A 23,058-nucleotide genomic window follows, 5' to 3' on the forward strand; every position below is an offset into this window, starting at 1 on the left:
CGGCTGCCGCTTAAGCTGCTAGATTAGATTGAGGGAAAGTTTAGACATGGCCATGGAAGTTCCATAACATAGAAGACTACATTGCTTTTCTAGCGTCACATCAGGTCAACACTGGTTTCTCAGCAATGCCTGGAGAGGCTGTCTTAAGCGAAAGCCCTGTCATCAAAGGCAAAATAAACCTTTCTGTAAAATGATTATCACTGGCTTTCAACCTTTGGCAGCCAAGTTGCAGCTAGGGAATTGGGCCTGAGCTGAGGAGCTAATCCCAGCAAGGCTGTTACAAATCTTTTCCAGAGCATTTAGGCTTTCCCTCTGAAAGATGTTGGATCAAGACTTTTCCGAAATTCTCACTTTTCAGAGTAGAGACTCATGCCCCGTATAGAAGGTACAGCCATGGTTTGTATCCTGTAAGTCATATGGGATGAAAAACTGTGTTTCTTAGGGTAGGAATAAAACAACCCTTCAGGGCCAGGCGCGGTGGCTCACACCTGTAATACCAGCACTTTGGGAGGCTGAGGGGGGCGGACCACCTGAGGTCAGGAGTTCGAGACCAGCCTGGCCAAAGTGGTGAATCCCCATCTCTACTAAAAATACAAAAATTAGCCAGGCATGGTGGCATATGCCCGTAATCCCAGCTACTTGGGAGGCTGCGGCAGCAGAGTTGCTTGAGCCCGGGAGATGGAGATTGCAGTGAGCCAAGATCATGCCACTGCACTCCAACCTGGCTGACAGAGTGAGACTCTGTCTCACATAAATAAATAAATAAATAAATAAATAAATAAATAAATAAATAAAATAAAACAACTCTTTGGCTCCCATTGCCTTCCTTATGGGGTTGGTGCATTCAACCAGAGTAGAGGGTGGGGGCACAGGGTGAGCTTTGGGGAGAATGTCAACAGACCTCTTTATTTATGACCATTATTACTGTTGTTGAAGACAAAATGAGATCAGTAGAGATCAGTCGGAGATAGCCTTGACAAACACCTCCGAGATAAGCCTTTGTTTTCAAACACAGCAGGCTTTTTTCAGTGCTTCCTAGAATCATTTGTCTTCCACTTTTACTATGTTTCCCATATCCATGGAACACCAGTACTTTATTATATTTAATTGATTTTCAATGGACTCACTTAAAATAATAGAGTCTTACCATGTTGCCCAGGCTGGTCTGGAACTCCTGGACTCAGGCAATCCTTCCACCTTGGCCTTCCAAAGTGCTGGGATTACAGATGTGAGCCACTGCACCTGGCTTAACTCATGTTTTTTTTTTTTTTTTTTTGAGACAGAATTTCGCTCTTATTGCCCAGGCTGGAGTGCAATGGCACAATCTCGGCTCACTGCAACCTCTGCCTCCTGGGTTCAAACAATGATCCTGCCTCAGCCTCCTGTATAGCTGGGATTACAGGCATGCACCACCATGCCCTGCTAATTTTGCATTTTTAGTAGAGACGGGGTTTCTCCATGTTGGGCAGGCTGGTCTCAAACTCCTGACCTCAGGTGATCTGCCCACCGTGGTCTCCCAAAGTGCTGGGATTACAGGCGTGAGCCACTGTGCCTGGCATTGACTCACTTTTTATACTTAGCTGAACCCTAAACAATAATCTGGGAAATCACAGGTTTATTATATACTTCTAGAAAGAGCACAGAGCTATTAAAATACATTTTTCATGTACCTTTTAAAATCATCTTGTGCAGCACCAATAGGCAGGCCATACTTTAGAAGACACTTCTTTAGATGATTGACTATATAATGAAAAGACTATTACAGATAGGGCATTAATGGTTATTTTTCTTTTTCTATACTACTTACCAAAATTTCCCCCAATCCCTTTCTGGTTGAAGAAACTGTTAATTAAGCCCTTCCTCTCTATGATATCCAAAAATACTTTCACATGTACCATCTCACTTGATTCTCACAATTACCTATACGGTGGGCCAGAAAACATTATGTCCCCCCAATTCAGGGGAGATTAAGGCTCAGAATTTACTTACCCAAAGACATGTAGCTAGTCAGTAATAGGGTAAGTCAGCTTGTCACAGAGACTAGACTTCTGTTCCAATTATAGATAGTATGGCTTCCATTCTCTTTTTTGGTGGTCAATATGGTTTGGCTGTGTCCCCGCCCAAATCTCATCTTGAATTGTAGTTCCCATAATCCCCAGGTGATGTGGGAGGGACCCAGTGAGAGGTAATTTAATCATAGGGCAGTTACCCTCATGCTATTCTCATGATAGTGAGTTTTAATGAGATCTGATGGTTTTATAAGGGGCTTTTCCCTCTTTTGCTTGATATTTCTCTTGCCTGCCACCATGTAAGACGTGCGTTTTCTTCTCCTTTGCCTTCCACCATGATTGTGAGGCCTCCCCAACCACATGGAACCGTGAGTCCATCAAACCTTTTTCCTTTATAAATTACCCAATCTTGGGTATGTCTTTATTAGCAGCATAAGAACAGACTAATACAGTGGTTAAGAACATAAGCTTTAGAGTCAGACACACCTGGTATTTATTTATTTATTTTTGAGACAAGATCTTACTCTGTCACCCAGGCTGGTGTGCAGTGGTACAATCATGGCTCACAGTACCCCTGACCTCCTGGACTCATGAGATCCTCTCCTCTCAGCCAAGACTACAGGCACATGCCATTGTGCCTAAGTCTCACTATGTTGCCCAGGCTGGTCTCTGAACTTAAGCGATCCTCCTGCCTTGGCCTCCCAAAGTGCTTGGATTACAGATGTGAACCACACCACTGGGCACTACAACTATGCTTTAAACCCTATTCTACTGCTTATGAGGTATACCAAATGGGGAAAGCTTTTAAAATTTCCATTTTTATCAGTTTTATTATATGTAAAGTGAAAATAATAATATCTGTTGCATAGAGTTGTTAATAGTGGTTGTTGAGAACTCCTACCTCAGATGACTGAGATTAAATGAGATGATATGAAAGGAAGCACTTATCATGGTGCTCAGTCTAAAGGAAGTGTTAAACGATGGCATTATTACTTAGATAAGGAATGTTGACTGTTGATGCATTTACTACTTAATGTCTTGAAATCATTGACTCACTTGAGGACATGATTGTCTTCAAGTGAGACATGATTGAACTTTTAAAATGGAGGCCCATCTTCTTACATATAAAAATATATCTGTGATGCTGGGCACGGTGGCTCACGCCTGTAATCCCAGCAATTTGGGAGGCCAAGGCGGGCGGATCACGAGGTCAGGAGATCGAGACCATCCTGGCTAACATGGTGAAACCCCATCTCTACTAAAAAATACAAAAATTAGCCAGGCGTGGTGGCAGGCACCTGTAATCCCAGCTAGTCGGGAGGCTGAGGCAGGAGAATCACTTGAACCCGGGAGGCAGAGGTTGCAGTGAGCCGAGATTGCACCACTGCACTCCAGCTTGGGCGACAGAGCAAGACTCCATCTCAAAAAAAAAAAAAAAAAAAAAAAAAAAAAAAAAAAATCTGTGATAACTGTTATGTCCACTCAAACACTTACTATCTCTTCTCTAAATGCAAGAAAAGTTTCCTCTCCTCTCACTTGCCTCATTTCTGTGATTGAGTAACTGTTGTCACCCCTCCAAATACCTTCATAGCAGCAAAGATAACTTTACATTTTTATAGGCTTAAAATGTGAAGGCATTAACTCAGGTACACTAGCTCGCTTGTCCTTCACAACTGCCCTGTGATGCAGGTATTATTCTCATTTCACAGATTAGGAAACACCCTCAAAAAGCTGGATGACCTGCCAAAGTCACGTAGCATGCCAATAGAAAAGTTGGGGCGGAAACACAGGCTTTTTCATTCTTTCCCATCACACGAGTCTTTAACAAAGCAGGAAATACATGGTTGAATCTTCCTTTGACTTTTATCTCCCCTTCCTGGTACGTAATGTCATCAGCTTCTGCAAAAAGTTGCCCAGTGCATGTATAAGTAGGGAAGCATCCCGTTTTCCACGGATACCAATGCAGGAAGCAGTTGTTAGCCCTTCATTCTAGACTGCCATTGGGCAGTTGTGGTTTTATCCCTTTTATTTAAAACAGGGAAAACAGGCAGCTGTAATTCAGCATTTGTTAAAAAGGAAAACTGAGTCATTTGTTTTTCACTAATTTACATTCTAACCTCCCTCTGTGCTGATAGAAGACAAATAGCTCCCAGACCTTTTGGTGATTCATCCACATATTGGCAGCTAGTCTGGGGTTCCAGTTCAGTTCCAGGAGCACTGATTTCCTATTTTCTCCTTGTTTCAGAAATTATCACAATAGACTTTAATTACCACTGTGAGCATCCAAAGAAAGGATAAGATCAGGTTGGTTTTGCAGACTGCTGGGTTCTTTCAACCCTGAAGATGGGCGTTTTGGACTGGAGTCTGCAGGTGAAATGCATCACCAGCCAGCCATCTTTGTAAAAAGTGAAAGAACCAGCTTCACCGGGACCTGGGGCTCAGACTTCACTCACACTTCTGAGAAAAAGTAACGAAGAGAAAAAATGGAGAGGAAGGAGTGAAGAAGGGAAAGACTAGAAAAGTTAAAGGCAGACAGAAGGGGAAGCCGCTAGCCTCGGGTCCTCCTCACTGGTTCCTTTCCTTGGAGCAGGGAAACTCACAGGTGCCCGGACGCCGGAAGTGGCCATCTATCTGCCTTCCGCCTCCCTCCTCTTGTCCCACAGAGGCCCACAGCCTGGATTGCCTTTAGTTGAGCACGTTCACAACATTGCTTACCAGCTGCTCCCCACTGTAGAGGATGTTGTCAGATTACTTAATATTAATCTCTCTTGATTAGATTGCAAATTATATGTGAAGTTGTTTTAGTGAAGTCTGTATCCTATTTTCATTCAGATTAAAGGGTAAGATTTGTGAAAACATTCCCAACAGCTTTAGTAAAACAGTTTAATTAATTGGATTTGAAAACATTGGCTCCAAGACTGAATCTCAGCCAGCAATAAATGTCTCCAAGGGGCATATAAGGTTCTTTAGGTTTCAAGTACATTTGTTAAAAAAACTCTTTTAAATAAAATAGTCTAAGACATGCCTAATGCAAGCAAACTCCCGCCTAGGTTTTTAAGCGCTTGCATCAGTTTCCTTCAGCTACTGGAAGTAAGAAAAAACAAAATGCACCCCAGAGCAATCTTTCTGCTGGTGTCACATGTCCTGCATCAACCTGGCGTGGCCATTAAACATACAGATTCCCAGGCTCCAATGGCTGAACTACTCAATGGGAACCTCTGGGAGTGAGGCCCAGGAATCTGAATGTTTAACAAGGTTTTCAGGTGGCTCTGATGCATGCACCTAGCATTTGAGAAGCACTCCAGAGGAGATCAGAGAGACAGGCCAGTTTTCCACTGGAGTAAGTGTCAGGGTTTGCCTTCAGGCTCTCTCATCCAAGTCCAGTTAATTCTCACAGCTTTAGGATCACTACAAACCAATCACTGCTGGAGGGAAAGTGGAATTGGTTTACACGAAGAAAATATAACACTGGCTTCTATTACATCACCAAGCACAACACACCAAAACCAAACATGCAAATGTGGGGGAATTTTCACTTATTGAATCATGTAATGATTCTTTTGAAATCTTTTTATGTGACTCTGAGATCTTTTATGTGATGCTCTCATTTGACTGCACAGCTATTTATCCACTTTTAACTCAAGGGAAAAGACTTCATAAATATAAAGCATGTTTTGCCGGGCGCGGTGGCTCAAGCCTGTAATCCCAGCACTTTGGGAGGCCGAGACGGGCGGATCACGAGGTCAGGAGATCGAGACCATCCTGGCTAACACGGTGAAACCCCGTCTCTACTAAAAAATACAAAAAACCAGCCGGGCGACGAGGCGGGCGCCTGTAGTCCCAGCTACTCCGGAGGCTGAGACAGGAGAATGGCGTCAACCCGGGAGGCGGAGCTTGCAGTGAGCTGAGATCGGGCCACTGTACTCCAGCCTGGGCGGCAGAGCAAGACTCCGTCTCAAAAAAAAAAAAAAAAAAAAAAAAAAGGCATGTTTTATGACAACAAAGGCATATTCTTTCTGCAATCTTAGATTGTTAGTAACCAGAATCTCCTTACAAAATATATACATATATATTCTTAAATTACAAAATAGGTTGGGCCTGTCCGGGTTAAGTCAATAATTTGGTGGGCTCAAATGACACAACTCAAACAAGTGTAGCTGTGGCTTTGCCAGCATTTTATTTACTCAGTCTCTTTGGACTTATCTGATGCAATGACTCTGCCAAGGCTGCTCCAGTGAAGGAAGACATCTCATAAAGCTTCATCTCAAACCAGTTTACCAATTATGTAAACAGTTTTTGAGGGTTTTCTATGTGCCAGACAATTATGCTGGCTACTTATGGATAGAATTGAGCATGGTATTAAAAGAATGGCTCTCAACTTTTAGCCATGTGTCAGAACTACCTGTGAAGCTTTTTGAGAATACTAAAGTATGGGCCTTACCACACACCCACTGAACTGAACTGGAACCTTCAGGAGCAGCATCCAGGCAACTGAATTTATAAAAATCTCTCCAGATGACCTGAATGCAGAACCAAGATTAAAAGGTGCTGTGTTAAATCCTACAAAGAGCCTTCCCCTTCTGAGAATTTTCAGTCTATGAGAGATACACCGATGTAAATCCATCTGCAACAGGACATGTAGTAAGAACACATTTTAAAGAAAGCACATTAGTGATAGATAACATCAAATATGACATAGAAACAAATGTATAGACAGAAGAATAAACACAAACTTGATGGAGGTTAGGGAAAGCAAGGAGACATTTCTGGGCAGATTTTATTGTATCTGGTTGGTAGGAGAAGTAACAGATTCTGCTATTCATTTTTTTTGTAAGACTAAATTAAAGGCTCAGCAAAAGTTTCCAGTTTAAAAGTCAATGCTTTACTTTTTCAAAATTCTGATGTATTTGAAACCATATACAAATTTACAAAGAAATTATCTAGAACATATATACTTTTTATTAAAAATATACAACTTTTAAAATTTAGGTTAGAGCTACAGATGACTAAGTCCTACATAAGACTGCATATGTTGTCCAGGAAAAATAATAGACTAAACTAATATGCTATGAACATACATATGAGCATGTATCACATCCACGTTTAAATGAATTCCAAGCAGTCATATATTAAATGAAAAGAAATCAAAGGTTTGCAGTCTGGCTAATGAGAGGTTCTCTGAAGGGCATTCTGTGGAATGCATTTCTCTTGGCAAGTTGCTGGGGTGGACTCAATTCAATTCTAAGCAGATTTCTTTAATCCTTGTTTCTAAGTGGGTCAGCACCATCTGATTTTAAGTATTATTGCAAGAGACATATGCACAATGATTACTGCAACCACCCTTCCTGGGAAAGTTGCTTTTCCTTTGATAATGCTTGGAAGACCCAATTCACACAAGTTGAAGAGTCTCAGGTAGGACCAGCACTGTCACAGAAGAGGGGACAAACTGAGTACAGCTGGTGGCTTTCAGATGATAAACATGCCAAAAATTCCATTGAGTTTTTTTTTTTTTTTTTTTTTTTAATAGCCTGCTTAGGAAGAATGCTTAAGCACCTTACTATATTCTTTATATTGGTTCAGGAAGATTCGGTTGGATAATCCGAGGACATGGTCTTGAAGAGAATATTCAGAGTTGGGAGGATAAATATATCATTTGAAAATCAGAAAGTCTAAACCAGTTAATTGTGTGGTTACTCCTCACCAGAGACAGTTATCAAGAGGAGGGCCAGGGAGGCAGTTTCAGGATGGCCGTTGGGTGCTACTAGTCAACTTGGGACCTAGGTGTATACCAGCATTTTCCTGAGTTCTCGAATTGTTTGTAGTTTGTCAGTGATTCTCTTTGGGTTTTTATGTTTACTCCTTTCCAAGTTTTTTGCCTCTACATTCTTTCACGTGTTTAATTGTACTGGCTGATATTTCGAATACAGTGTTAAATAGTGAATTGTAGGAGCAGCGGGCATTCTTGTCACCTTTCTCTCTATCAGGATGCAGCCAGTGTTGTTTGCCCATTAAGGATGCTGCAAACTTTTTAGGCTGTGATGCATTCCACCCTCAGATAAAATTACATTTTAGATTTTATGTTACGGGACCATCCATGCATTTCTGAAAAACACTGCAGAGCTTACAAACGTAAGTGGCATGAGGCCAGCTGGGCCTGAGAAAGCCAAAGTGCCAATTTCTTAAGTAAATAAACTAAAAAAGAGGATCTTATTTCATTTGCTTTTGGGATTTCTACACTGAAAATTCACCACAGCAAACATACCGTCTGCATCCCTGTATCCATAAATATTCATTGCCCAAATGTGCCCCATTTGAAACATTTTCCAGTGCCCTTAGGTCTTTTTAATTGGGTCTTCAAGTCATAAAGCCAGATTACCTGGAAGAGATCTCCAAGCCCTCAGACACTGTCTCTCACAGACGTCCCAAGCACCCCCACCAGGAAGACTTCTGGCAGTCGGCGGACCCCTAGAGCTCTATGTGATTGCCCTTTTCCATCAGTCCCGTCTCTCTCTGCCCGTTTGCAGTAAGTCACCTTCCCGATTAGTGATTTCCACAGTAGGACAGCGGCATCTATTCTTGTTTATTGGGCTTCAGAAACTGGAAGTGTCTACAGGCTGAGGTTTACACAGAGGACGAGATGCCAGAGAAACCTCAAAGGCAGGATTTGTGACTCATCTGGGTATGCAGGTTGGGGATACTGGGGAATAGGAAAGGGTGACTCAGCAAGAAGGAAGGAATGGCAGCAAGGAGTGAGGCTCCCACTGAGCTCTGCCAGTAAGGGGAAGCAGAGACATCAGTTTACCAGGTAATTCCATAATATTCTCTAGCTCGACAGTCTTATGTTAAAAGACATATGAAGGTTTTTTTTTAATTGTAAATCAACCATATCTATAAATTATAATGTATAATTGTATATGTTTATGAGTGCAAAGTGATGCTGTAATTTATGAATACAATGTGGAATAATTAAAGAAAACGAATTAACATATCCATCACCTCATGTGAAGGTATTTTAAAGTACATAAATACTAGCACCTATTATTTAATAGTAAGATAGTGATTAAGAGCCCTGACTTTGTAATTGGACAATTCTATGTGTGAGTTCTGGCTCTGTCAGAACTCTGGTTGTGTGATCTTGGACAAGGGTCTTAATTAAGCCTTAGTTTTGTCTTTTATAAAGCAGGGATAATGCATCAACCTGTTTCTTAAGTTTGTTGTGCAGACAACATGAGAGAATGTAGGTAGAGTGCACAGCACCACAGAAGCTCAGTAAATGTTAGTCACCATGATTTTCTCTTTAGGGTTCTATAAGCTAATAGGATTCTTTTTATATTTCACATTGTGAGGACTAAAAACAAGACTTCAGGGCAAAGAGAGCAGCTATTCATATCCCTCTAGTTCTTAATGCCATTTAGAACTCTTATACAACTTCCCATAACATGTATTTCATCTCACAGCCGAGGGAAATATGGCTCAGAGTGTTGAGAACCAAGCATATGGCTCACAGACTCGAATAAAGTCTAAGAGTCCACGATTTCAGAGGAGCCATGAGTCCCTGAAGTAGGTTGCAGACCTCATCTATATGTATAGAATAATAGCTGTGACATGGTCATACAAAGCAAATTTAGTACAAATGAATATAAAATGCATATGCATATACTAATGTGGACAGTTAGGCTATTTTGGTTCATCTTATATTCTATTTTAGACGTATTAGTGAAAACCCAGCAGTGGGAATTCCTGTATATAAAATAGACACTTACTGAAATAGCTAGTGAAATATTTATCTCACAGTATGACTCATTCATCAAATCCAAGGGTCAGCAAACTTTTTTCTTTAAAGAGACAGAGAGTAAAGATGTCCCAGCTCCTCAACTCTAATGTAGCAGGAAAGCAATCAGTCATAGACAATGTGTAGATAAATGGGCATGGCTGTGTTCTTAGTCAAAAATCATCCTAGGTAAAAATCATCCTATTGGTGATTCTTTTTGAGGTTTTAGTTTTATTTACAACTTTACAAAAACAGGTGGCAGGCCTGATTTGGCCTATGGGCTATAGTTTGCTGACCCCTATCATACTCGAAATAACATGACTTACTGACCTATTCAGAAACAAGCTAAAATAAATCTGGTTTCTGTACTATTTAACAATTTGTGCATTGTCCACAAATGAAGTTACTTATATATGTATACACTTATGTGCATCATATGTAATTGATATGTTATAAATATTTGATAATTTTTAAATGTTTTATATAACTGTGAAAAAGCTTAAAACTACTGTATTTATTTTTATGTCCATATTTTCAGTTGTTGACAGTTTTAAATGGTGTTCTTTTTATAAAAAACTAAATACAATTAAGCTGGTCTTTAAATTATGAGATCCTAAGAAGTCATATTATTTGGAATATGGTTCAATAGTTTTAAAACAATAGTTCATCTCTCTTCCAATGTTTCTGTTTTGTTGTATGCACACTTTAATTTTTTAATCTTCAATTCACTTCTGAATTTCTTTCACTGTTACATAAAATACTCAAGTTGTCAGCACTGAATTTGACTGGAAATTTTTAATTTACGTATGTTAAAGCCCAAGTCCTGAAAGACAAACTATCAACATATTGTGAGATTTTTAACTAAACCACACGATTCAGAAAGAGCCTTAAATATATCTTCTTTGTGCAATCCAGTTGATGATCGCTAGTAAAAACTGGTAAAAATGAAAATTCTGGTGTAAAAATATATAAATACAGATGGCAGGTTTTGTGTACTACAGAAAATATTGGAAAATGAAGCTGTTGTCATTTGGAAAATAAAAACTGTTAAAAAACAAAACAAAACAAAACAAAACCTTTCAGCTGTTTTTACCACCCTGTAATTTATATTGGAGAGATTTTTTTTTTAACCATGATAGTCAGAAACACTGTTTCTCTGCTTAAGCACTTGATTCCACTGTAGGAAGTGAAGCTGTTTCTTGCTGATTCCATCAAGCAGCCTGACAACTGTACGTTATCGAAGATAGATTCAAATAGATCATTTTATGGCAGCAGAAAATCAATAGAACCTTTAACATTTTAAATTAGCATTTAGTATTTATAAATTCCAAAACACAATATGTAGTGATGTGCACATGGCTAAGAAGGAGCTGTCAACAAAAAGAGTCAAACTCTGCAAAATATTTGAAAAGATTTATTCTGAGCCAAATATGAGTGACCACGGCCTATGACACAGTCCTCAGGAGGTCCGTAGAACGTGTGCCCAAGGTAGGTAGTTGGGGACGCGGCTTGGTTTTATTCATTTTAGGGAAGTATGAGACATCAATCAAATACATTTAAGAAATACATTGGTTTCGTCTAGAAATTTGGGACAACTCAAATCAGGGGGCTTCCAGGCTACAGGTGAATGTAAACATTTTCTGATTCACAATTGGTTGAGTTTGTCTAAAGACGGTTAATAGAAGGAAAATGTTCAGGTTAAGATAAAAGATTGTGAAGACCAAGGGTCTTTTGAAGTCTTACAGTGGCTGCCCTTAGAGACAACAGATGAAATGTTTCCTATTCAGATCTTTAAGAAGTGCTAGACTTTCAGTTAATCTCTTTAGGATTGGGAGGGCCTGGAAGTAAAAGATCTAGCTATGTTTATAGAGATTCTTTACAGATGCAAATTTTTCGACACGAAAGACAGCTTTGCAGGGCCATTTCAAGATATGGCAAATAAACATGTTTTGGAGTAAAATATTTTTATTTTCTTCCTTGTCTCATAATGTTATGCCAGAGTCAAGTTGGAAAGTAAGTCACAATATATAGGGTTAAATAAAATCCATCTGATGAAAATGTATGGTTTGTAGGGCATGACTCCCTAGACCCCTTAGATAGGGATCTGGACAAGATTAAAAAAAAAAAAAGAAAATCAGAACTTAGTCCTCAGAGCTCATGAGGTTTATAAAATGCCATTGCATGTTTGGGCTACAATGTTCTCAGTACTCTGAAAGCAGTTCAAGAATTTGGAGCTGAGCAAGATCTAGATTTTTACTGAATTTTTTTTTTTTTTTTTTTTTTTAGATATCTTGATCCAAGGCTAAAAACCTGGTGTCTTCTGAAAAAAGAATGAATGTCAATTAATTTTTTACAAACCAAACTTGAGGGGAATTTAATTAATAGTCAGTGTGACTGAGTTCATAGATGCATAATCTTGTAAATCAATAAAGAGCTCACTAAAATTTGCTGAGTGAGAGATAGAAACAAAGTGCTTAGAAGAGTACCTGACCCAGTGAATTCTCAATACAGGTAGCTATGTTATTAAGGTCAGCATTTCTTGTAGTGTACACCATGTCATGGGATAACAGAAAAATCAAAGGCTTAGAAGCCAGGCCAGCCTAGGTTCACATCCTGACCAATCCAAATTACTTAATCTTCCTTGGATAGTTTTACCATGGGCAAAATGGAAATATTCTGGATTTTTTGGAATAACACTTGCAAAACTTGTCTTAATTTTCATTTCCCCTATTTCTGCCATTACTCTCATTAGGAAGTCTTGTAAGAAGTTGTTTACATACAGGCAGACTTACAGATCTAGTCTTTGCCTTTCAAGTATAGAACTCAAGGTGGCTAGCTTCCCAATTGGGTTTCAGAGAAAGTGGATTAGGAAATTTCCCAGACATTTTTCATTTGGGGGAGGAATGATGTTTTGAGCTCTTTGTCTTTGAATAAGTATATAATGTCATCTGGAAAAAAAAAGAAAGAAAGAAAGAAAGAAAGAAAGAAAGAAAGAAAGAAAGAAAGAAAGAAAGAAAGAAAGAAAGAAAGAAAGAAAGAAAGAAAGAAAGAAAGAAAGAAAAAGAAAGAAAGAAAGGGCTGTCACTTTACATACCATAACCAAATTTGTGTGATGCTTAATAAGAAAGCCTGACTGGTTGAACAGATGAAATCACTTTCAAATGATACGTTACATCATTTTTTTATTTTTATTTTTTGAGATGGAGTCTCACTTTGTCGGCCAGACTAGAGTGCAGTGGTGCGATCTCCTCTCACTGCAAGCTCCGCCTCCCAGATTCACGCTATTCTGCCTCAGCCTCCCGAGTAGCTGGGACTACAGGCGCCTGCCACCACGTCTGGCTAATTTTTTTTGCATTTTTAGTAGAGACAGGGTTTCACCATGTTAGCCACGATGGTCTTGATCTCCTGACCTCGTGATCCACCCACCTCGGCCTCCCAAAGTGCTGGGATTACAGGCGTGAGCCACCACGCCCAGTCAGGTTATATAATTTTTTAAGCAAATTATTCTCAGTCTAAAAGATACATACGCATTAGTGAATACTTCTTTCTGCTTAGCAGAAAAAAAACTTGTTGACTTTTTGACAGAGGTACAGATCTCTAAAGTTATATTAAAGGTACTCTTTGAAGACCTTTTATAGTTCATAAGCATGATGATTGGGGTTTCAGGCTCATGTGTAAAATGTGCCTCCCTCGAACCTTGTTACAACATCAGCACATTGCCCATGTGACATGAGGAAAAAAGAATACACTTTGTATATATATATAGTTGCGTGTATTTAGATTAGCATAATAACTTCAAACATGGTTAGTCTTTTAAAACTTGCTTCTTTGAAGATATGTTCATGAAAACTTGAGCATTTCCATAAGATAAATTCAAAGAGGTGAAGTAGCTGAGTCAAAGGACTATCAGGATTTCAGTAGGTAGACATTGGAAAATTAACCTCAGAAAAGTGACACTAATTTACACACCAACCAGATGTAACTGTGCCCTGAATCCCAAGGATTTTGCCAACTCACTTAATCTGCTTTTCAGTTATACTCAACCCAGTGAGATGACTATTAGATGACTTAGATGCTCTCCTTATCTGATCAACTAATAAAGCATAATATCCATTCTGTCAAATGAAGGCTGAATAAGTTTAAAAGTGCCATTTTTTCCCATCTGCTCCCAGATTTTCTTTTTTTTTTTTTTGAGACAGAGTTTCACTCTTGTTGCCTAGGCTGGAGTTCAATGGCTCAATCTCAGCTCACCGCAACCTCCACCTTGCAAGTTCAAATGATTCTCCTGCCTCAGCCTCCTCGGTAGCTGGCATTACAGGCATGTGCCACCACGCCTGGCTAATTTTGTATTTTTAGTAGAGACAGGGTTTCCCCATGTTGGTCAGGCTGGTCTCAAACTCCCGACCTCAGATGATCCGCCTGCCTTGGCCTCCCAAAGTATTGGGATTACAGGCGTGAGCCACCCGCACCCGGCCTGCTCCCAGATTTTCTTTCTTCTCTAGTCTGAACCCATGGTCCACGTTTTGTCACCCAGAACCCTTGGTTCCTCAAACTCTATGAATTTTGCTGTCTCTATGCTAAAAAATTCCAGTTCCAGGAATGTTCCAGCCCTCCACTCTCCTGCCTTCCTGTTCACTGCTGAAAAACATCCAACAATTCCGTGCCTTGCCACCATCCTGACTTTGAGCTGCAGCTGGCCCTGAGCACCAGGGCCCACCAGAGTCACATTTTGGTCGTTGTCTCACCTAACCTTCTTCCATGCCTGGGACTGCTGGCCTCTCTTCCCTGGGTTCCAAGGCTATTTTGATTTGCTTTCCCAAGTCCTCCATACATTTGTAGAGCATTCTAAGTGACCCAGTTCCTTGCAGTTGGACTATAAACACCAACGTATATGCTTAAATTTCTGAGGGAAAAACTTAGAGCATAATGGAGAAGAGTACAGACGGAAGCACAGTTGCCTGGGTCCTGGCTCAGCCCTGCCTGCCACTTCTGCACTGGGCTAGGCAATCCCACTGCCCCATGTGTCTTCGTCTGTGAAAAAAGAATCCTATGTGTATCTGTGTGGTTTAAATGACCTACTGAGAAAAATGCTTAGAATTAGCTTGTATGTAATAAACACTAGAAAATGGCATTTATTATTGTGATTCCTAATCAGGAGCCCTAGATCATGGGACAGCGAAAGAAGTACAGATATAGAAATCAGACTGGGTTCAAACCTGATTGAACAATTGGGCATGATTTGGGCATATTATTTGGGCAACTTAGCTCAGCTTGTTGGACTATGTGTTGAATGGGGCTAATACTATTTTAGATACCAGAGTTATTATACAAAGGAAATAAGAAAAATGGAATGAAACACATTGCACAATGTCCAGCATAGAGCAAGTAGGAAGTGACTGATTTTTAGTTGCCATTATTTTTAGACCTTGTGATTACTGATACTAGATTGTAGATCAAAGATAACATACAGGGCTCTGTTTTGAAATGTAAATTGGAATTTAGCTCTACTAGTATATAGAACTGCAGTGGCAGTGTAGCCTTTTTCACCAGCACCTAAGAATTCCTACAACTAGAAAAATTACCATACAGAAAAAAAACTGAATAAAATGGCTACAGTTAATAAAGTAAAAAACACACATACACATATGTGCACATGATGAGCTGAAGGCAGGCCACTGTCAAATAAGGCTCCTGAATTTCAGAAGTCTAGTTCAGCCCCTTGTGAGCACTCAGACCAATATACTTAACTGTTGAGTCAGAAGTTCAAAAGAATTTTAACTTTCTACAACACATCCTTTACTTGACTTTGCTTCATGGCAGAATTTATAGTCTGTTCTTTTAGGACTATGCCAATATACATCAGATAAATTTGTTTTGCTGGTTTTTTTTAGAGACAGAGTCTTGCTTTATCACCAGGCTGGAGTGCAGTGGTGTGATGTCGGCTCACTGCAACCTCCACCTCCCAGGTTCAAGTGATTCTCCTGCCTCAGTCTCCCAAGTTGCTGGGACTACAGGCACACACCACCATGTCCGGCTGATTTTCTGTATTTTAGTAGAAATGGGGTTTCACCATGTTGATCAGGCTGGTCTCGAACTCCCGACCTCAGGTGATCCACCCACCTCAGCCTCCCAAAGTGCTGGGATTACAGGCACGAGCCACCATCCTAGCCGGTTATTCTTATACTTGTATTCGTAACATTTGATTAACACATTGTCAACCCATATTTGTACACAACTGTTGGGATATTTTTAAGTCATTATGATGCCTTTGGTATATACACAGCAAAGTGACCATTTTCTAAGTTACACTATCTTCCTAAGATATCATGAGATGCTCTGACTCAAGTGGTTCAGTGAGAAAGTCATCTTCTGGTTTAAGGACATCCCCTTCTGTTCACAAACTGCTAAGAGTTTTGTTTGTTTGTTTGTTTGTTTTATTGTTTTTAAATCATGAATGGGCATTAAACTTTATCAAATACTTTTTGTTGTTGCTCCCCAGCTATAGGACCAGCTTCTGGATGTGATGGGCCCTCTTTCAATCAGTACTGCTCAACAGAACTTCCTGCCATGATGGAAATGTTCTATAGCTGCACTGTCAGATATGGAAGCCACCAGCCACTTGTGGCTATGGAGCACTTGGAATATCGCTAGTGCAACGGAGGAACTAAACTTTAAATTGTATATAATGTTAACTCATTTAATGTAAATAGTCACCTGTGGCTTCTGGCAGCTGTACTGGACACTCAGATCTAGACCAGCAGCAGAAGACATATTTTAGGTGAAGTTCACAGTAGTTTTGTATTAAAGTCTCCTAAAAGAAAATTGTGGATACAGCTCTTCTGATTATTCATTGTATTATTTTGCAAATGGGGAATGACAACATTTTCAGAATAATATAAGTCATACTATTTTAGCTTTAATTTAAAATTGGCTTCTAATCCTGGCCTTTTTATACCGGGAAATTCTGCTGTCAGTCTTGGGAAAAAATGGTATTTAACCAAATCTGACTTTTCCAAATAAATCTGATAATAGAACTCTCTGAGAGCACTCACTCACTAACTGCCAGCTTCTGATAGTATTATGTTCTATGCTCTACAAGGACAGGGAGTGTTTTTTAATTGCTATTTTGTGTCTATTATCTGGTATAGTGATGGGACATAGTAAGTTGTCATTAAATGTTTGTTGAATTAAGTTATAAATAAATGTATTCAGTACAACCCATAACTTTATGTAAGACACAAAAATCTTTGAATATAACAACCCAATAGTAATATCACATTTATGTTTCTAATAAAACAGGAGACTGGAAGCCAAGAACAACAGCCCAGTGATCCTGGCAGGGAGTTGAGGTCACAGGATGTAAGCTATTTCAGCAAAGGACACTTGTGTGTCAAAGCATGTTTGAATGCAGCCCAGCTGGGAACGAGGTTTTTTTTTACTTCCTTTCCCCAAAAACACTTTTTTTTTCACAGTATGCTTAAAGGTGGTTTCTATGGTCTGAATGTGTCTCTCCAAAATTCATATGTTGAAAGTTAATCACCAATATGACAGTATTAAGAGGTGGGGCCTTTAGAAGGTGATTAGGTCATGAGGGCATCATCATCCCCACAAATGAGATTAATGCCCTTATAGAAGAGGCTTCGACACACCTGGTGGGCAGCATGTCGGCAACGGCTGGAGCTCGTAAGCGGGGAAAGCCGGCCTCTGGGGCCGGGGCTGGCGCGGGGGCCGGCAAGCGGCGGCGAAAGGCCGACTCTGCGGGGAACAGGGGCAAATCCAAGGGTGGCGGCAAAATGAATGAGGAGATCTCCAGCGACTCTGAGAGCGAGAGCCTAGCTCCAAGGAAGCCTGAAGAGGAGGAGGAAGAGCTGGAGGAAACTGCACAGGAAAAGAAGCTGCGCTTGGCCAAGCTCTACCTAGAGCAGCTCCGTCAGCAAGAGGAGGAGAAGGCTGAGGCCCGTGCATTTGAGGAGGATCAGGTGGCAGGGCGCCTGAAGGAGGATGTGCTCGAGCAGAGGGGCAGGCTGCAGAAGTCGGTGGCAAAGGAGATCCAGGCCCCAGCCTCAGCTGACATTCGTGTTTTACGGGGGCACCAGCTCTCTGTCACATGTTTGGTCATTACCCCCGATGACTCGGCCATCTTCTCTGCCGCCAAAGACTGCACCATCATTAAGTGGAGCGTGGAGAGTGGACGGAAGCTTCATGTGATTCCTCGAGCCAAGAAGGGTGCCGAGGGAAAACCCTCTGGCCACAGCAGCCATGTCCTCTGCATGGCCATCTCCTCCGACGGCAAGTACCTTGCCTCGGGTGACCGCAGCAAGCTCATTCTCATTTGGGAGGCCCAGAGCTGCCAGCACCTGTACACCTTCACAGGACACCGGGATGCAGTGTCGGGGCTGGCGTTCCGCAGAGGCACCCACCAGCTCTACAGCACATCGCACGATCGCTCCGTGAAGGTGTGGAATGTGGCGGAGAACTCCTACGTGGAGACACTCTTTGGACACCAGGACACAGTGGCTGCTCTGGATGCCTTGAGCCGGGAGTGCTGTGTGATGGCTGGGGGCCGGGATGGGACTGTACGTGTGTGGAAGATCCCCGAGGAGTCCCAGCTTGTCTTCTATGGCCACCAGGGCTCCATCGACTGCATCCACCTAATCAATGAGGAGCACATGGTGCCTGGCGCGGACGATGGCTCTGTGGCCTTGTGGGGCCTCTCCAAGAAGCGACCACTTGCCCTGCAGCGTGAAGCTCACGGGCTGCGGGGAGAGCCAGGCCTGGAGCAACCCTTCTGGATATCGTCGGTGGCAGCCGTCCTCAACACAGATCTCGTGGCTACAGGCTCCCACAGCTCCTGCGTGCGGCTTTGGCAGTGTGGGGAAGGCTTCCGGCAGCTTGACCTTCTCTGCGACATTCCCCTGGTGGGTTTTATCAACAGCCTCAAGTTCTCCAGCTCTGGGGACTTCCTAGTGGCTGGGGTGGGGCAAGAGCACAGGCTTGGCCGATGGTGGAGAATCAAAGAGGCTCGGAATTCTGTCTGCATCATACCACTCCGCAGGGTCCCTGTACCCCCAGCTGCTGGTTCCTGACACTCTTACCCTCCTTAGTTAAGTCCTTCCCAGGCCATGCCCCACCCTCTTTGTATTAAAAGCCTCCTCTTTTGGGAAAAAAAAAAAAAAAAAAAAAAAAAAGAAGAGGCTTCACGGCCGGGCGCGGTGGCTCAAGCCTGTAATCCCAGCACTTTGGGAGGCCGAGACGGGCGGATCACGAGGTCAGGAGATCGAGACCATCCTGGCTAACACGGTGAAATCCCGTCTCTACTAAAAAATACAAAAAACTGGCCGGGCGAGGCTGGTGGGCGCCTATAGTCCCAGCTACTGGGGAGGCTGAGGCAAGAGAATGGTGTGAACCCGGGAGGCGGAGCTTGCAGTGAGCTGAGATCCGGCCACTGCACTCCAGCCTGGGCGACAGAGCGAGACTCCGTCTCAAAAAAAAAAAAAAAAAAAAGAAGAGGCTTCACACAGCAATCAGCCCCTTTTGTCCTTCTGCCTTCTACCATGTGAGGACATAGCATTCACCCTTCTGCCATGTGAGGACACAACAGCAAGGTGCCATCTTGGAAGCAGAGAACAAGCCCTTCCGGAACACCCAATCTGCTGGTGCCTTGATCTTGGATTTCTCAGCCTCCAGAACTGTCATACATAAATTTCTGTTGTCTATAAGTTATCCAGGCCATGGTATTTTGTTATAGCAGCAAGAACAGACTAAGACAGTGGTCACATAGTTTTTGCTTTGAGTGTGTCCCTAATGACTGATAGATCACAAGGTCATGTGTTCCATTTTGAACTATTCTAATTGTAAAATGAGTTCTTTATATAAAGCAGAAATGTGCCCCTCCATTAATCTTAGCTTTTGATCATATCTTTTTCCCAAAGGAGCAAATAAATAGTGTAATTTTAATCCCTATTTGCTTGCAGTATTTGAGGACAGCCATCATGTCCCCAGTTTCCTCTTTTCCAGGAGAGGAACCTCCAGTCTTCACCGATTCATCATGTGACTTGGTTTACAGGTTCTGGCCCTTCCCTACCTTGTCCAACTCCAGCCTCACCTTCCCAATTCTACATTCACAATAGATCACTAAAATGTTGTTAATTATAATTCCTCAACATTTCTTGAATAAGTTCTCAGTGCTCCATCATCACTGCCAACTGGTATATGTCTTCATTCTTCTTAAATTACACATTTAATTATTACAGATTATACTTCAAATGTAATCTGACCAATGACAACTTCAGTGTAATTCCAAGGGAGGCTGGTAACACTGGGGAAGCTCTGAACAGTGCTGGACACATTATTTTATGAGGAGCCTTATCTGATAAAAGCTTAGCCCAAATAAGCTGATGAGCTTTAAAAAAAAAAAAAAAATCCCTCTTCAGCATCATACGTAACTTAAAAGAGAGGAAAGTGGTGAGGAAAGAAAAGACCTATTCAATGGGTAACCAAAAGAATGTGTAATTTACACAACCCACTCAACTCCCTCATGCTAGAAAATTTTTGTCTTTATCACATGAAGTCTTACAAGATCCCAAAATAATGTAGGGCTTTCTCCAGATTAGGCATTAATTTCTGGAGCCAGCTAGAACCACTTTGTTGTTACAAAGCTAATTACAATATTCAGTTAAATATTTAGTCTCACATCTCCAGAGTGTCCATTGAATGGTGCTAGTTTTGAAGGAGGCAGCAAAGTCTGACAATCAGTCTGCAAACTCCAGTGCTGGGTGGAAAATTTTTTCTAACTTTAAATTCAAGGCATTTATTTAAATGAATAAATTTCCATAATATGTAGCATGCGTAGTTTTTTTTTTTTAAAGACTTGGATTTTGAGGTGAGTTAAATCCAACAGTGTGTTCCCCAAGGGATCTCTGGGATCCTTTGAGGAAGGATCCTATGAGGAAGGGATGTAGCCAGGTAGAATAGGACTGGAATAGTCTGTGGCATAAAGTGAAAAAGAGGCTGGGCGCGATGGTTCACGCCAACACTTTGGGAGACCTCAGGTGGATGACCTGAGGTCAGGAGTTTCAGACCAGCCTGGCCAACATGGTGAAACCCTGTTTCTACTAAAAATACAAAAATTAGCCGAATATGGTGGTGCATGCCTGTAACCCTACTCGGGAGGCTGAGGCATGAGAATCGTTTGAACCGGGGAGGCAGAGGTTGCATTGAGCTGAGATCACACCACTGCACTCCAGCCTGAGCGACAGAGTGAGACTGTCTCAAAATAATAATAATAATAATAAAGTGAAAAATAAAGAATGTCAAAGTAAAAAGTAACTTACAACAAAGAGATATAGTTCGGGTGCTACCTTCTCTTACTAGCTGTATGGCAAGTCTTTGAACCCACTAAAAGAGAGTTCAAAACACCTACTCTGCCTTTTTGAGGATCATGAGACAGACTACATCAAAGTGCCTCAAAGCACATTTGTAAAGTACTTAACAAGAATAAGTAAGACTTGGTTGAATGTATATATCAACTTGGGAGAGAACTGCCATCTTTATAATACTGAATCTTTCAATCCACAAAAATGATATATTCTTCTGTTTGGTTATTTAATTTATGCCAAAAATATTTTGTGTATTTCAGATGTACATCTCTATACATCTGTCCTTAGATTTCCTAAGTATTTGATGTTTTGATGTTATTTTAAATATCATTTCATAAATTCCATTTCCTGTTTGGTGTTAATATATAAGTGACTTGTGAATACTGAATTTTAAGCAGTTTTTTTTTCTAAATTCATCTCTAATTCGAATTCTAATAGGTTATAAATGCTTTTTAATTTTCCCTGTAATAATTATATCATTTGCAAACAATGACTATTTTATATCTTCTTTTCCAATCTTTATGCCTTTCATTTCTTTTTCTTGCCTTATTTTATGGCTAGAATCTCTAGTACAATGTTGAATAGAGTTTGTAACTGCAGATATTCTTGTGTGATTCCCAATCTCAAGGCCAAACCTTTAAATGTTTTACCACTAAATAGTCTGCAGAAGAGTGTATCTCTATCAGTTTAGGGAAGTCATAGCTTACAGTTTGCTAAGAGTATTTTTTAAAATCATATGTACCTGTTGAATTTTTATAAAATCTTTTTTAAAATTTGCATTTATTTATTGAGCTAGCTATGCTTTTCTCCCTTTAAGAAAATTAATGTGGTAAATTATGTTGATTGATTTTTCAAATGTTAAACTACTTTTGCACACACAAAGAAGTAACCTCACTTGGTAGTAATATACATACAATTAATTCTTTTAATATACTGAGAGTTGCTTTTCTGTATATTGTGATGTCTTCGTCAGGTTTTGGCATCAAGGTGAGGATGAACTTACAGAGTTTGGAAGTATTCTCTTTTTTTTATTTTCTAGAAGAACTTGCATAAGATTGGGGTAATGTCTTCCTTAAATGTTTGAAAGGATTCACTGGTAAGGCTTTACATTTTGCTTGTGGAAATGTCTTAAACAACTAATTCGATTTCCACTAGTAGATGGGGACTCTCCAGATTTTTTGTCAGTTTATTTTGTCCTTAATTTTGTTCTTACTCAGATTTTCAAATTGTGTTCAGTTGTTCATTATATCATCATATCTTTCAATGCTTGTAGTCTCTAGTAATATTTTTTTCATTCCTGATGTTATTTTTCCTCTTCTTTTATTGATTAGTTTTACTGGCGGTTTATCAATTTTCTTAACCTTTTCAAAGAATCAGTCCTTAGCTTTATTATTTTTCTTTAATTTTGTTTGGTTTTACTGGTTTCCGGGTTTCACCATGTTGGCCAGGCTGGTCTCTTATTTCTTCTTTTCCAATCTTTATGCCTCAGGTGATCCACCCATCTCGGCCTCCCAAAGTGTTGGGAATACAGGCATGAGCCACCGTGCCCAGCCTCTCTTCTTGCTTCTTAAGATAAAGTTTAATTGATTTTAACCTTTCAACCTTCCAAGACATGTAGTGAAGGCTAAGAATCTCTCTCCAGGCATTGCTTTAGCTGCAGCCAATTTTTAATATGGCACATCTTCGCTACTGGTCAGTTTGAAATATTTTCTAGTGTTTGTTATTTCTTCTTTGATCCACAGATCATTTAGAAGTGTGTTGTGTTTAATCTCCAGGCAGTTGAGGATTTTCTAGTTATCTTTTGTTACTGATTTCTAGTATAATTTCCCTAAGGTCAGAGAGCATATTTTGAATAATTTCAACCCTCTGAAATGTTTTGAGGCCTTCTGTATGGCCTGCT

At 40.6% G+C, this 23,058-nt stretch overlaps 1 protein-coding gene and 1 non-coding gene across 2 annotated transcripts; both read left to right on the forward strand.

Annotated features, from left to right (window-relative positions):
* Positions 1-13,406: 13,406 nt before the first annotated feature.
* On the forward strand, positions 13,407-13,510 carry LOC115899474. Its single transcript, XR_004059173.1, has one exon. It is a non-coding gene; the product is annotated as a small nucleolar RNA U13 (small nucleolar RNA).
* Positions 13,511-17,423: 3,913 nt separating this feature from the next.
* Positions 17,424-18,942, forward strand: LOC104679523 (U3 small nucleolar RNA-interacting protein 2). Its single transcript, XM_030936650.1, has one exon. It carries the CDS (start codon positions 17,442-17,444, stop codon positions 18,864-18,866), a length of 1,425 nt encoding a protein of 474 aa, XP_030792510.1. The 5' UTR covers positions 17,424-17,441; the 3' UTR covers positions 18,867-18,942.
* The last annotated feature ends 4,116 nt before the right edge of the window (positions 18,943-23,058 follow it).

This window comes from Rhinopithecus roxellana, chromosome 8 (assembly GCF_007565055.1).
Source record: "Rhinopithecus roxellana isolate Shanxi Qingling chromosome 8, ASM756505v1, whole genome shotgun sequence".
NCBI classification, from domain to species: domain Eukaryota; kingdom Metazoa; phylum Chordata; class Mammalia; order Primates; family Cercopithecidae; genus Rhinopithecus; species Rhinopithecus roxellana.

Excerpts from the sequence above, each read along its gene's own strand:
- LOC104679523 (XM_030936650.1), top strand. The coding sequence starts at position 17,442 with ATGTCGGCAACGGCTGGAGCTCGTAAGCGGGGAAAGCCGGCCTCTGGG.